The sequence below is a fragment of the Naegleria gruberi genome, assembly GCF_000004985.1.
Source record: "Naegleria gruberi genomic scaffold NAEGRscaffold_39, whole genome shotgun sequence".
NCBI classification, from domain to species: Eukaryota; Heterolobosea; class Eutetramitea; order Acrasida; family Naegleriidae; genus Naegleria; species Naegleria gruberi.
This window is the reverse complement of record NW_003163288.1, coordinates 152,532-164,912: the sequence shown is the minus strand read 5'-3', so window position 1 is coordinate 164,912 and position 12,381 is coordinate 152,532. Positions and strand designations below refer to the sequence as shown.

General features: G+C 33.8%; 10 protein-coding genes and 1 non-coding gene across 11 annotated transcripts; 3 read left to right on the top strand and 8 right to left on the bottom strand.

The window, feature by feature from the left end:
- The first annotated feature begins 50 nt into the window (after positions 1 to 50).
- On the top strand, positions 51 to 540 carry NAEGRDRAFT_58709 (ribosomal protein L34e). The gene is made up of 2 exons (XM_002674585.1): positions 51 to 65; positions 134 to 540. Exon 2 carries the CDS (start codon positions 134 to 136, stop codon positions 500 to 502), a length of 369 nt encoding a protein of 122 aa, XP_002674631.1. The 5' UTR covers positions 51 to 65; the 3' UTR covers positions 503 to 540.
- A 145-nt stretch (positions 541 to 685) lies between these two features.
- NAEGRDRAFT_70270 (uncharacterized protein) lies at positions 686 to 2,079 on the bottom strand (the record flags this gene model as incomplete). Its single annotated transcript, XM_002674504.1, has 4 exons — positions 686 to 1,752; positions 1,799 to 1,886; positions 1,929 to 1,974; positions 2,042 to 2,079. 4 exons carry the CDS (start codon positions 2,077 to 2,079, stop codon positions 686 to 688), a joined length of 1,239 nt encoding a protein of 412 aa, XP_002674550.1.
- A 74-nt stretch (positions 2,080 to 2,153) lies between these two features.
- NAEGRDRAFT_t454 lies at positions 2,154 to 2,244 on the bottom strand. The gene has a single exon. It is a non-coding gene; the product is annotated as a tRNA-Leu (tRNA).
- A 600-nt stretch (positions 2,245 to 2,844) lies between these two features.
- NAEGRDRAFT_70269 (uncharacterized protein) lies at positions 2,845 to 5,059 on the top strand (the record flags this gene model as incomplete). Its single annotated transcript, XM_002674584.1, has 6 exons — positions 2,845 to 2,887; positions 2,932 to 3,014; positions 3,054 to 3,486; positions 3,530 to 4,552; positions 4,942 to 4,957; positions 5,005 to 5,059. 6 exons carry the CDS (start codon positions 2,845 to 2,847, stop codon positions 5,057 to 5,059), a joined length of 1,653 nt encoding a protein of 550 aa, XP_002674630.1.
- Positions 5,060 to 5,371: 312 nt separating this feature from the next.
- On the bottom strand, positions 5,372 to 6,169 carry NAEGRDRAFT_70268 (uncharacterized protein; the record flags this gene model as incomplete). The annotated part of the gene is made up of 1 exon (XM_002674503.1): positions 5,372 to 6,169. The coding sequence occupies one exon, from the start codon at positions 6,167 to 6,169 to the stop codon at positions 5,372 to 5,374; it is 798 nt and encodes a 265-aa protein (XP_002674549.1).
- Positions 6,170 to 6,317: 148 nt separating this feature from the next.
- Positions 6,318 to 6,744, bottom strand: NAEGRDRAFT_80585 (uncharacterized protein). The gene has a single exon (XM_002674502.1). It carries the CDS (start codon positions 6,736 to 6,738, stop codon positions 6,346 to 6,348), a length of 393 nt encoding a protein of 130 aa, XP_002674548.1. The 5' UTR covers positions 6,739 to 6,744; the 3' UTR covers positions 6,318 to 6,345.
- Positions 6,745 to 7,477: 733 nt separating this feature from the next.
- NAEGRDRAFT_70266 (uncharacterized protein) lies at positions 7,478 to 9,283 on the top strand (the record flags this gene model as incomplete). Its single annotated transcript, XM_002674583.1, has 1 exon — positions 7,478 to 9,283. The coding sequence occupies one exon, from the start codon at positions 7,478 to 7,480 to the stop codon at positions 9,281 to 9,283; it is 1,806 nt and encodes a 601-aa protein (XP_002674629.1).
- Positions 9,284 to 9,536: 253 nt separating this feature from the next.
- NAEGRDRAFT_70265 (uncharacterized protein) lies at positions 9,537 to 9,914 on the bottom strand (the record flags this gene model as incomplete). Its single annotated transcript, XM_002674501.1, has 1 exon — positions 9,537 to 9,914. One exon carries the CDS (start codon positions 9,912 to 9,914, stop codon positions 9,537 to 9,539), a length of 378 nt encoding a protein of 125 aa, XP_002674547.1.
- Positions 9,915 to 10,099: 185 nt separating this feature from the next.
- NAEGRDRAFT_70264 (uncharacterized protein) lies at positions 10,100 to 11,236 on the bottom strand (the record flags this gene model as incomplete). The annotated part of the gene is made up of 1 exon (XM_002674500.1): positions 10,100 to 11,236. The coding sequence occupies one exon, from the start codon at positions 11,234 to 11,236 to the stop codon at positions 10,100 to 10,102; it is 1,137 nt and encodes a 378-aa protein (XP_002674546.1).
- A 57-nt stretch (positions 11,237 to 11,293) lies between these two features.
- On the bottom strand, positions 11,294 to 11,902 carry NAEGRDRAFT_58708 (uncharacterized protein; the record flags this gene model as incomplete). Its single annotated transcript, XM_002674499.1, has 1 exon — positions 11,294 to 11,902. The coding sequence occupies one exon, from the start codon at positions 11,900 to 11,902 to the stop codon at positions 11,327 to 11,329; it is 576 nt and encodes a 191-aa protein (XP_002674545.1). The 3' UTR covers positions 11,294 to 11,326.
- Positions 11,903 to 12,075: 173 nt separating this feature from the next.
- On the bottom strand, positions 12,076 to 12,381 carry NAEGRDRAFT_70262 (uncharacterized protein; the record flags this gene model as incomplete). The annotated part of the gene is made up of 1 exon (XM_002674498.1): positions 12,076 to 12,381. One exon carries the CDS (start codon positions 12,379 to 12,381, stop codon positions 12,076 to 12,078), a length of 306 nt encoding a protein of 101 aa, XP_002674544.1.

The following is a 12,381-nucleotide window of genomic DNA, read 5'->3' as shown; positions in this document are numbered from 1 at the left end:
TCCATTGTAAAAATCATAGGTACCTTCTCAACCAAAAATTTGTTGAAAAAAAAAAGTCGTAAAACGTAAGTGTTAGTTCCTGCCAGTCCATTTTTTACCAACTTCTTTGTCTTTACATCATTATTCTACATAGATGTCTCTCGATAAAAGAGTTACCATCAGAAGAACCAAGACCTACAATACTAGATCTAACTTGCAAAAGCTCGTCAAGACTCCATCTGGCAAGTTGGTTGTCCAATTCACCAAGAAAAAGGTCAAGGCTCCAACTGTTCCAAAGTACTTGGGCGGTGAAGCTGTTAGAGGTTTGAAGAGATTGAGACCATCTGAAAATAAGAGAGCTTCCAGATCCACCAGAACTATCTCCAGAGCTTATGGAGGTGTTTTGAATCACAACCACCTTAAGGAAAGAATTGTCCGTGCTTTCTTGATGGAAGAAAAGAAGATCGTCAAGCAAGTCAAGAAGATCAAGGCTCAAAAGGATAAGGCTACTGAAACCAAGTAAATCGACTCCAATAAATTTAAAATATAAAATTTCAAAAATTATGTTCTAACATATTATTGGATTTAAATATTAACAAAGGAAATTGGAATGTTTGAATCGTGCAAGTTTCGGAAGAAATTAGAATTATTAGTTCTCTTTTATTATTACATAGATTACAAGTGAAGTAGAAGAAATTCATTTGAATCATTCATTTCTCTTTCTTCTGTCTCCTCTGTCACGTACTCTTCTTGTAGGTTTCTCCTCTTCCTCTTCTTCCTCTTCATCTTCGTCCTTCTTCTTGTTTCTTCGTGAAGGTCTGCCACGGCCTCTTTCTTCCTTTTCCTCTTCTTTTTCTTCCTCTTCTTCATCATCCTTTTTACCTCTTCTTCCTCTTCCTCTGTCTCTTCTTGATGTAGGTTTCTCTTCTTCTTCCTCTTCATCGTCTTTCTTTCCTCTTCTTCCTCTTCTGTCTCGTCTACTATCCTTTTCGTCTACTTCCTCTTCTTCATCCTTCTTTGGCTCGACTTGAGTAGTTTCTTCCTTAGGTGGTTCCTCTTTTGGGGGTTCTTCCTTAGGTGGTTCAACAACTTCTGGTTCGTTAACTTCTGGAACAGATTCTTCAACTTTAGGTGATTCAGTCACAACTGGAACTGGTTCAACTGTGACGACTGGTTCTTCGGCAGGTTTAGCTGGAGTCTTTGTTTTTGGAGAAGTTAATGGTTTCTTTCCTCCTGCTGGTGTTCTTGGACTCTTGTTTGGTGTTCTTGTTGGAGAGCCCTTTGGAGTTGCAACACCTCTTGCCTTGGCTACTGGAGAGGAAGGGTTTGATTGAATTGAATTTACCAATTGTTGATATTGATCTTCTTTTGGTTTTACCATTTCAATCTTCATTGACTTCATCTTTTGTCTTAACATTTTAACTTCCTTTTCCAATTCCTTTCTCTTTTCTTCCTCAACTGCTCTAGCTCTAGAAACATGCTCGAGTTGATTGTTAAGATCCAATACAATAACTTCCCACTGACTATCTGCTGTTTGAACAAGCTTTTTAGATTTCTTTAAAAACTTTTTCATTAACAATGTGAGAGTATTCAATAATTCTGAAATTGAAATTTTAAAATCCGAAAATGTGTTTTTGATCAAAATTGCCAATTCCTCCTGTGATACATGTTTTTGTGTCAGGAACATTAACAATTCTTCTTGAACCTGAGATAGTCTGTCATTGAATTGATTCTTCCAATCCGTAAGTTGTTCAACAGCAGGATTAATAGCAACTAATACAATTATCAACAACCCTTATTAATATTCGGAAACACTTACAATCTTGAGAGACTGGAGACGAATGAATATTATTTGGAGAACCGACACTCATCATGGAAGGACTTTCAAAATTTGATTTTCCTAATTGCTGTTAAGTTGAAGATCACATAGTCTCTACGAGTTTACTTACTATTGATTGAAGCCTTCTGATACTCTCAGTCTTGGCCATATTTTGTCTATAGAGTTTGTTTTATTAATTCATAATTGCACTAAGGAAAAACTTATCACTTATCACTAACGTACAATTTAGTAAGTGGATCGTTTCTGTTGTTTGCGTTCATTTTTTAATGGTTTATCAAAATTAAACGGTCGTGTTACGCTTAATCTCTAAGAATTTAAAATGTCAATGTAAAACTGATGAGAGTGGGATTTGAACCCACGCCCTTGCGGAACACGGTATCAATCATACCTTAACGTGTCGTCTTAGACCACTCGACCATCTCACCATCAATTATTTCCTTAATAAGTCACTTGAGCATGAACGAAACCTTAGTGATTTTAGTAATTTGTCTCAATAAAATTGAGTAGGTGTTTCATTGACTTGTTTGACTGAACTAAGCGACCATACTGATGTAGGTGATGAAATTATTAATAATTTGCCGATGCAAAAAGCGATTCCGAACTTTAACGCTTTTCCATTGGCCAATCAAGTAATATTCAAAAAAAATGTAAGTAAAACAATACCACCCTTTCAATTAGCTAATCATCATCCTTAATATGATTTGCTACTGTGTAATGTAGGGAGAATAATACTGTTTCCAAAACAACGGAACAGAATGGTATTGCATCGGATCATCCGGATGATGTACAAACAACTTGTATGTTTTTTAAACAAGCCTTTTAAAAGATGATAACAAAGACAATAGTGTTCTCGTTTTTCAATGTTTTAAATGTTATATCTGGAGTAGATGAATCAATGATACCTGCTGCAGAGTAAGTTGAAATGATGATGATTGGAATTATTGATTATCGATAGAATTTTTACAAAATTGAATGGAGAATGTTCAGTTAATCAAACACATTTGAAATCGTTACTGGAGGAACAAATGGAAAAATTAAAACAAGAGGAAAAACAAACAATGGATCTAGGTAAGTGTTATCGGATTTTGGATAGGGTGACTTTGGATCATTAGTGGAGGTAAAAGAACATGCTAAAAAGATGCTGAAAATGGAACTACAAAAATTAGAGGACTCAATTGAGGAAACTAGAAAGAAGGTGTGTATTTTGTTAGGATTTTACTATTGACATAATCAGATGAAATCAATCTCTATTGCATCGAAATGCGTAAAGGCTGCTCACTCTTATCTTTGTGAGAATGTTTCTGGACAAAAGTTGGCCACTCTCACAGTATCTCCTCTTGAGAAGAGATTGGAAACTTTTGTGTGGTTCCTGCAGAATAATAATGCTCCTAGCGAATCAGTTGCTAAGGAAGCCTTGACTGAATTTTACAAATTATGTTCCACTCTTGAAGAGGAGTTTTATCATTACGAAAAATATTGGATAACAATCACTGAGCTTCTCCTAGACTCTCTTAAAGTGTCAAGACCAGATATTCAATTCTTGCAATTGGGAATCATTTCCGAACTTTGTAGAAAAGAAGAATATTGTCAAATTGTTAAAGAAAGAAATGGATTCGATCAAGTAGCCAGACTGCTCAAATCTATTAATGAAAATGTGAACGGGGAAGGTATGTTTTAGTTCATTGTTAACTTATCTAACATTTTGTTCAGCATGCTCAACAATTACAGCATTTTCTGTCACTGCCGAGAATAGAAGACATCTAGGTCAAATAGGAGTTATCCAAAACTTACTGGAGCTGATATGGAGAACCCAAAATGAAGAAGTAATGGATAAAGCCATCACAGCTATTTGGCATCTATCTATTGATGATGAAAATAAGGTTCTGATTAGGAATAATCAAGGAATACCAACTATATGTTCTCTTTTGAAAACAAACAATATAAGCGTTTTGGAAAATACAACTATTGCGTTAGGCTATCTTACTAGAGATGACGACAACAAAATTACAGTACGAGAGTCACAAGGTCTTTCTCTTCTTTTAGATGTTCTCAAATTCCCAAATGAAGGTTTGCAGAGTAAGGCTGCAGGAGCTCTCTGGAATTGTGCTTCGAACACAGAGAATAAGATGACACTTCGTGAGTTGGGAGCTATTTCAATATTGCTTGATTTGTTGGCCTCAAATAATCCTGGGGTCCTTGAAAATGTTACTGGATGCTTGTGGAACCTTGCTGTTGATAACGACAACAAGAAGGAGATTTATGAAAAGGGAGGAATTCCAAAACTTGTACAACTATTGACATATGAAAATGAAGCAGTGATTGAAAATATTACTGGAACTCTTTGGAATTGTGCATCCCAAGCAGAGGTCAAGGTGATTATCAGAAAGACAAATGGTCTTGAGCCACTTTTGCATTGTCTTCAATCTGACAATGAAAATATTAGAGAAAATGCTATTGGTGCTTTGAGAAATTGTGCCATCAATGACCAAAACAAACAAACTATTGGTGAAATTGGAGGTCTGGAATTAATGCTTGCAATTTTGGAGAAGGAAACTAAACAATCAATCATTGAAAAGCTAGCAAGTACTATGTGGATCTGTAGCATTGACAATATGAACAAGAAACTCATTAGAGAATGTCATGGATTCCCATTATTAGTTGGCATGTTAGAGAACTCTTCGTTATCAGTTGTTGAAAAAATTCTGGGCATTTTAAGAAATTCTTCCACTGTTGGTATGTTTTGATAGTTTTAATTGTCTAATCTTCATCAAGTTGAAACAATTCCTGAGTTGATGGAAACCAATTGTCTTACAAAACTTGTGGAGCTATTAAATGTAAATTCACCAACCATAAAAGAGTATGCAGCTGCCACTATTTGGAATTGTGCAAGGTTGGATACTGTCAAAACTCAATTTAGAAACAATAGAGGCTTGCCAATATTATTGTCACTTCTTTACGAGACTTCTGAGAATGTGTTAGAGAATATAACTGGTGCTTTATCTCTTTTAACTGTTGATTTAGAAATAAGGGATAAGATTTTTGAGGCTCTTGGGCCTCTTTTTAACCTATTGGATACTTCTAATAATGAATATATTTTAGAGAATATCCTAACAATCATTAAGAACTATACATCAGAAAGTAAGTTTCAACATATTGAATTAATTGTATATTCAATTTTAAATAAGAAATGAACGTGAAAGTTGTATCAAACGACCAGAAGTACATTCCAATAATCCTTAAATTACTCACCAATAAGAATGATAACATTGTTAAGGAAGCAGTGTTATGCATAAAGAATATGTCATCCCATGAAGATACAAGTACCAAGGTTGGAAAGATGAAAGGACTTGAAATGCTCCTTCACACAATCAATATATCAAAGAATGAAAATTTAAAGAAAGTATGCGCCCTAACAATACAATCTCTCGCCAAAAATCGTAAGTATCTGGATATTTCATCACATGATTTTATTTACAATTCATGCATCAGCTAATAACATGAAAATTATTGAAAGTCTTAAAAAAGGAGCTCAAAAATCGACAAATAAATGAACTACTTTTTAAAATAGTAATAGACAAATATCAAGAGTAAAGTTATAAAAATCATTCCAGCCATGATAATGTACTTGTCTCTTACATATCTTCTTTCAATAGATCTCATTGTAGATTGAGAAATTCCTAATGTTGATCCCATCCCAATGAGTTTTTCATGAATTATTTTCAAAGTTGACCTTTGGTCCGATAACATTCCTAAAGAGTCAATTCCCACTTGTTTCATTTGCTCGATTAATCTAATTGAATTGTCCATTGATTTTCCTTGAACTCCATATTCTGTGAGAGCACTTTCCAATTCATTATCATTATTATTGAATGATCTTCGTTCATCTTCACCATCCAATTCAAGTAGTTTTCTTTCATTTTCAAAATTTGTATGTTTTCTATTAAGCTTGTTCATTGTGTTTGTAATATTTTGTACATCATGAGAAAGTGTTGTTATTTGAATTTGCCACTTGTCTTTTTGCTTTCCTCTTGGCATGTCCGAAAAGTAATTCTTTAAAGTTTTTTCATAGCTGGAGAGTGTTTTAACATTCTCAAAAAGAGATTCCTTTGTTAGATTGATTGAGTGACGATCACGAGAGGCGTCCGAATTGTATGAATAACCTCCTTCCAAACTCTCCTCATAGGAAAGCTTTTCACCATTCGATACTCTCCTCTTGTATGTTCGTGTATTACTGTTATGTATTTGATGAGAAACAGAATTTGAGTACTGATTTTCCAAATCATCCAATTGTCTATTAATTTGTTGGATGAGATTCTTTGCTTCCTTGAGAAGCTTATCATGTTGATCCATTTTTTAAAGTTGTTTCCACGTATAAGACACGTCAAAAGAGACACATTCTATTACAAGACAAGAACCAATTATAAAGATTACATCATCAATGGAAGTTGGATGTTAAAAGTGAATAATGTATTAATAAAAGTAAACAATGAAATTTGAGATAATTTTAAGATAATTTTATAATTTATTTAATAGAAGAATCCGAGAACCTTACCACCAGTGTGCTTTTGTCTGGCTTCTTCGTGATCCATGATACCCTTTGAGGTGGTCAAAACAACATAACCGAATTGTCTAGATGGGAGCAAGTTAGTAACCCACTTTTCAATTTCTTCAACATTAACGTCGTATCTTGGGGAGATGATACCACACTTGTTGATTCTACCAGTCAATTCAACAACAATCTTTCCAGATCTATGGTCATCGACTTCTTCGAATTCACCAATGTAACCGTGCTTTTGCATGACTTCCAAGAATTTGGTAATAGTCTTTGAGGCTGGTCTGAGCAAGACTTGTCTCTTACCGTCCTTTTCGGCGTTTCTGAGAGTGGTAAGGGCGTCGTTCAAAATTGAAGCACGAGTCATCTTTTATTGTTGGATGAATGGCAAAGACAGAAAGTTTAAGTGAGATTTGAGGGATAAAATAGCAACTTACATTTTAGTGTATTTTTTTCAACAAATTTTTTAAATATTTTCAGGTTGTCTTGACCATGAGTTTTTTACAATGAGTACGCAGCCCACAGAACCAGAGCAGAGAAATAAAAAATAAAACCAATAAACATGGCTCTTTATCACACACAAATAACATTTTCATGAAGGACAACAAGGAATGGAATAATCATCATCAGTACCTTTTAAATCTAGTATTAGTCAGCGATTAACACAAATCATTATTCATATCGATTAGAAATCCGTGATGACCAAAAGATATTATTCCTCTTTTCACACAACAACAAAATCTAAACAATATTAATCAAAGTTATTGTCAATTTTATTGCGGAATAACGTGTGCCGACATTGCAAAGACTATTTTGCTTATTTTTTCTTGACGACAATTGTTTCATGAGCCAATTCCTTTTCGTGAACATTAACAGTTTGATTTTAGTTGAGGATAGTTTGGATTCGTTTATACAAATCATTTTATCCATCACACCTCTTTCAACATTTTGCACTAATATTAATTGAATCATTGCTTAATCTTCAAATACCGAATAACAATCTTCAATGCCTGTTCAACCACAAAACTCAAAATTAAAAAAAGAATTTTTCATTTCAAAAAAATATTCAATTGCACGCTTCTTTATACTCGTGAATTATTTAAAACATGTCGTCCCTTTTTGATGCTTCAGCAGAACAAGAACTTAAACAATGGCTCATTGATCATTTGAGAGACAAGTGTCCTGCTGATCCGACTCTGCTTGCTGACTATGTGTTGGCCTTGTTGAGAGACACAGACAAGGAAACTATTGGAGGAACATTGAAGGATCAATTGAACGAATTTTTAGGTGATCAAGTTACTAGTTTTGTATCAGAATTTATGTCTGCTTTGGATAGAGGATTATTTAAAGAGAAACCAAAATCAACAACTCCTCCATCAACAACAACAACATCAACTTCTTCTACAGCTGCTTCTTCATCCTCTTCATCTTCAACACAACAAAACGACTCAACGAAAAGGAAAAGAAAAGATGAAACCGATCAAGAATACTCTAGGGATACAAAAAAGACTAAACCAACACCAAATAACAAACAACAGGATAGACAAACTAAAGGTTATGAAAAATCCAAATCAAAGGATGATTACGATAACGAAAGAAGAGACACTAGAGACAAACGAAAGGATTCAAAATATGATAGAGACAGTAAATATGATAGGGATTCGAAATATAACGATAGAGATAGCAAATATGATAAGAATGATAGAAAGGATTCCAAATATGAGAGGGATAGCAAGTACGATAAGAATGATAAGAGAAAGGAAAATAAGAGAATTGAAGGAGAAATTATCAAGGATAGTTATGGAAATAATATTCTTGTTTTGAATAAGGATATTTTGTCAGATCCAACAGCTGCTAGATTGCCATCTACTAATACTATAATGTTGACAGGAATTCCACCAGAGTTGAATCGTTTGCACAAGATTTTCTATTATTTCAAGAAGTTTGGTCCAATTGTCAATATCATGGTCAAATCACACAATCACATGGCATTTGTTCAATTTGAAAATAAGGAAGATGCTCAAAATGCATTGCAGACACCAGATGCCATTCTAGGAAATAGATTCATTCAAGCTGCTTGGTCTAAGAGAGTTGCAAGTGAAATGAAGGTTGACCACTCTTCAGACAATGTTGCTGAAGAAGTTGTACAAAAGACTGTTACTCTCCAAAAAACTAGTGAAATTACCAAGAAGAATGAAGACATTCTCACACAACAACTTTCCATGTATCAAAGTTTGGAAAAGAAATTGGAAAGTTTACCAGAAGGTAGTGAAAAGAGAAAGGAACTTGCTACAATTATGAAGAGTTTGTCTGAAACTATTGAATCCTCTTTGCAAACTCAAAAGACAATCATTGGAAAGGTTTCTGAAGCTTCCAAACCAAAGCAACAACAACAATTAGAATTCTTCAAGAAGAAGCAAGAAGAATTGAAAGAAAAGAGCCTTGATGATGATCTCAAGCAAATCACTGAAGGTTCAGAATCAACAACAAAGAGTCCAAACTTTGGTTCCTACAGAGGTAGAGGAGGTTATGCCAGAGGAAGAGGTAGAGGAGGAGCTTTTGCAGGAAGAACTCTTTCTAAGGATAATAGAACCTCAACTCTCTATGTTACTGGTTTACCAGAGGACAAGATGAATCCAGAATCTATTCAATCCCACTTTTCCAAGTTTGGTTCAGTTGACAAAGTTGATGTACTCACTGATGGCGCCTGTCTTGTAAAGTATTCCACTAGAGCTGATGCCACTAAGGCAACCCAACAAGGAACTGATATGGACGGAAAATCTTTAAAGTTTATGTGGAAGGAAGATAAGGCACAACAGTCTGAAAGTTCACAGTCTGCTCCACAACAAGAGGTAAGTTTTTTAAAAATTCAATTTAATGTAACCATTAATCATTTCTACAGTAAACAATAATTCCAAATCTTCTCTTTCCCATATATAATAATTACCCCTATCTATTTAACATTATTCAATTATCAAGGGTATGGTCAAGTAAACAATGACCAAAACCCAAATAAACTAAACAAAAAGAGCATAATACGAAAAAAGCATTCATACTAATAATTTTAAAAATTGGCATGTTTTTCTTGTGTTTAAATCGGAAATTCATTGAATCAATTAAATACATTAAAAAAGGCCCACGCTATGGCTTATCTTTATTTTCAATTTACAATCTGTATGGCATTTCTGGATGGAAACGAACAAATTCTTCAGTAACAACATCAGCAATCTTTTCATGTACAGGTCTAGTGTCCTTTGGCTTTTCAGCTTCCAACGTCACTTCCTTTAAAATATTTTCAATATCGTTTTGTGATAAATCCTTCAAATCCTTCTTTTCTCTGGCACCATAATGACGTTCGATCATCATGAATGGTTCGGCATCGGGAGTTTCTCTGATGAGCAAACCAGTAGATGGGTTCAAAGCTTTAATATCACTATAATTTGTTGTTAAAAAATCTCTAACACCCTTGCTTTGGGTATTCTTGTTGCAAAAGTAAAACACGACTTGATGAATGTTCTTTGATACCTTTCCTCTCCAAGACATTTTTTATTTATTTGAAAAAATTAAATTTTTAATATTTTTTTTTGCTTCCCAGAAGTTTGATGCCTACTGCAAAATACAAAGATAATAACATTGAAAGCCATTCCGAAGACCAGACTGTTGTACCGAGTTGGTGTTTGATTATATCAGTGTAAATACTATTTATTACTACACTTGATATATATCTTTTAACTTAACAAATTATATTCCAACATGAAGGCAAAAATACGTTCCAATGCCTTTTTGTGATGAACAGCAGGATTGTTATGTGAAGACCTAGAGAAGAGCATCCTCACAGAATCACCAGGTGAATGCAATGTAAAGGAAGGATACAAAGGACACAGACAATCAAATTGAGGGCATGGTTTTTGTTCCTCTCCTTCAAGGTAAGGAAGAAAATGTCCATTACAGAAGAAATTCACTTGATAAGAGTAAAAGACCTCTTTGCCTTTTGTGTAGGGTTTTGATTTGACATGCATGGAAATTAGATCACCTGGTTTATAGGGAAGCAGCGATATTTCATACCTAAGTGACTCGACTATTTTAAATCTTATTGAGCCATCACTTGAATAGGATAGAGAATTGTCTGGAAATCCAAGAAATCGAGATGAACAATTCAAATCCTTCACTTCCTTGTCACCCATTCCAATAGAAATATTTCTGGTTTGATCTTTTGTTACAATTTCAAAATTAAAAAGGAACTGGTGCTCTTCTGAAGAGAAACTTTGTGAACTATCGTACAATTCGCTAAGGTTTGATGGAGCTTCCATTGAGAAGGTGAAATTTCCAAATGATTGTCCTTGGTAGCTTAATAAATGGCTATCCTCCTCGCATGCAATGTTGGGAAGTGATGAATTAAATTTAAATGATTGAGTTTCAATCAAAATATTCAACAGTTTCCTCCATATTCTATTAAATTTAACAATTATTTCCTCCTCATTGAGTGACGATTTAAATTCCCTCTTAGCTGTTTTAAATAAGTGATCTAGCAGTGACATGTCATTAATTGATGGTATTGCATGTTTCGTAGCACATGAATAGAAATACTTGTTATACGAATCCGTTCCAATAAATTCATTAAACAATGCTTTCGAGCTAGAACACACCAAAAGTTGATTTTTTACATCCAAAAAGCTAATAACTTCAGAAATGACATCATAATTTAACGATGACAAGATCGGATCCAATTTTTCAATTTTCTTTTCTTCATCCTCATCATCTTCATCAACATTTGATAGTGAATCTTGTTTCTTTACTTGCAATTTTTCACAAAAATCCAAATCATGTTCTCCTTCACGTTTAGCCAATGACGACTTGTTTCCCATTTTTTTATGTTTTGAAATGTTCATGTTCCAAGTTTGTATTATTAATTCAATATTATTAATGTATTAATATATTGGATCATGATAATTTATTTAATTATTATCCGAGGAAGCTGTTGTTGTAGATTGATCTTCATTGGAAGGAGTTGTTTGCTGTACAGGGGTTGTTGTTGATGATGATGAAGTAGTTGGAGTTGTTGTTGATTGTTGTGTTGTAGTATTAACAGTTGGAGGAAGAGATGATTGGGAATGAATTGGATAGGATGGTTTCTGAGGTTGTTGACTCTTCGTCTTCTTATTCATCCAATCTTGTGCATAGGCCAGAGAGACTGAAATAGTTTTCTGAATTTCGGGATTAATTTCATCAAAAGTAGCAATTGATTGTACAATCTTTTGTGTGGATTGCTCAACATGTTTGTCCACTTCATTCAGAGATTTTTCTGATTTTTCCAATACCTTATTATATTCAAATTGTTGAAGTAATTCATTGACTTGATTCTCAGCACAGACGTGATAATTTAATAATCGATCGAAAATCTTGTTTGTAATTTCTGGAAGGTCCTTTTCCAAACCCAAGGAAATTCTTGGATTATCCAATCCAAAGTGAGGTTGAGTTGGTAAATTTGTTGAAGTGATTGATCCTGTACGAATCCAACGATCAAAAGACATTTTTTTAATATAATTTTAATAATTAAATAAATTTAATTGTTATTTGATACTTTAATAATTCTTATTATCATTAGCATCATTGGGGTGATAATATTATCAATTTTTCTATCTCTTATTGGATTATTCTATCATCAAATTTCAACAAAAAAGCCTTTTTTCATATTATTAATAATTCAAATAATTTGAATGGAATGATCGGAAGATGAAGAAGGTGGCATCAAACTCTTTACATTCAAAAAGGTTCCTCCATAATTAGATTGTTTTTGATAATTTTCAAGTTGTTTTCCATTTGTTATTGATTTTCCATTCGTCACATGTTCTTCTGGTTTTGTCAATTTAAAATACTTGACGAAATCCTTTCCAATTTCAATCACAAGAACAGAATCTCCTGGCTTGAATGTGTAGGCTTGATTGCCTCCGAATATCAGATGGAGCATATAGTAGAGAATTTTACGAAGCCATTGTTGACTTTGAGACAT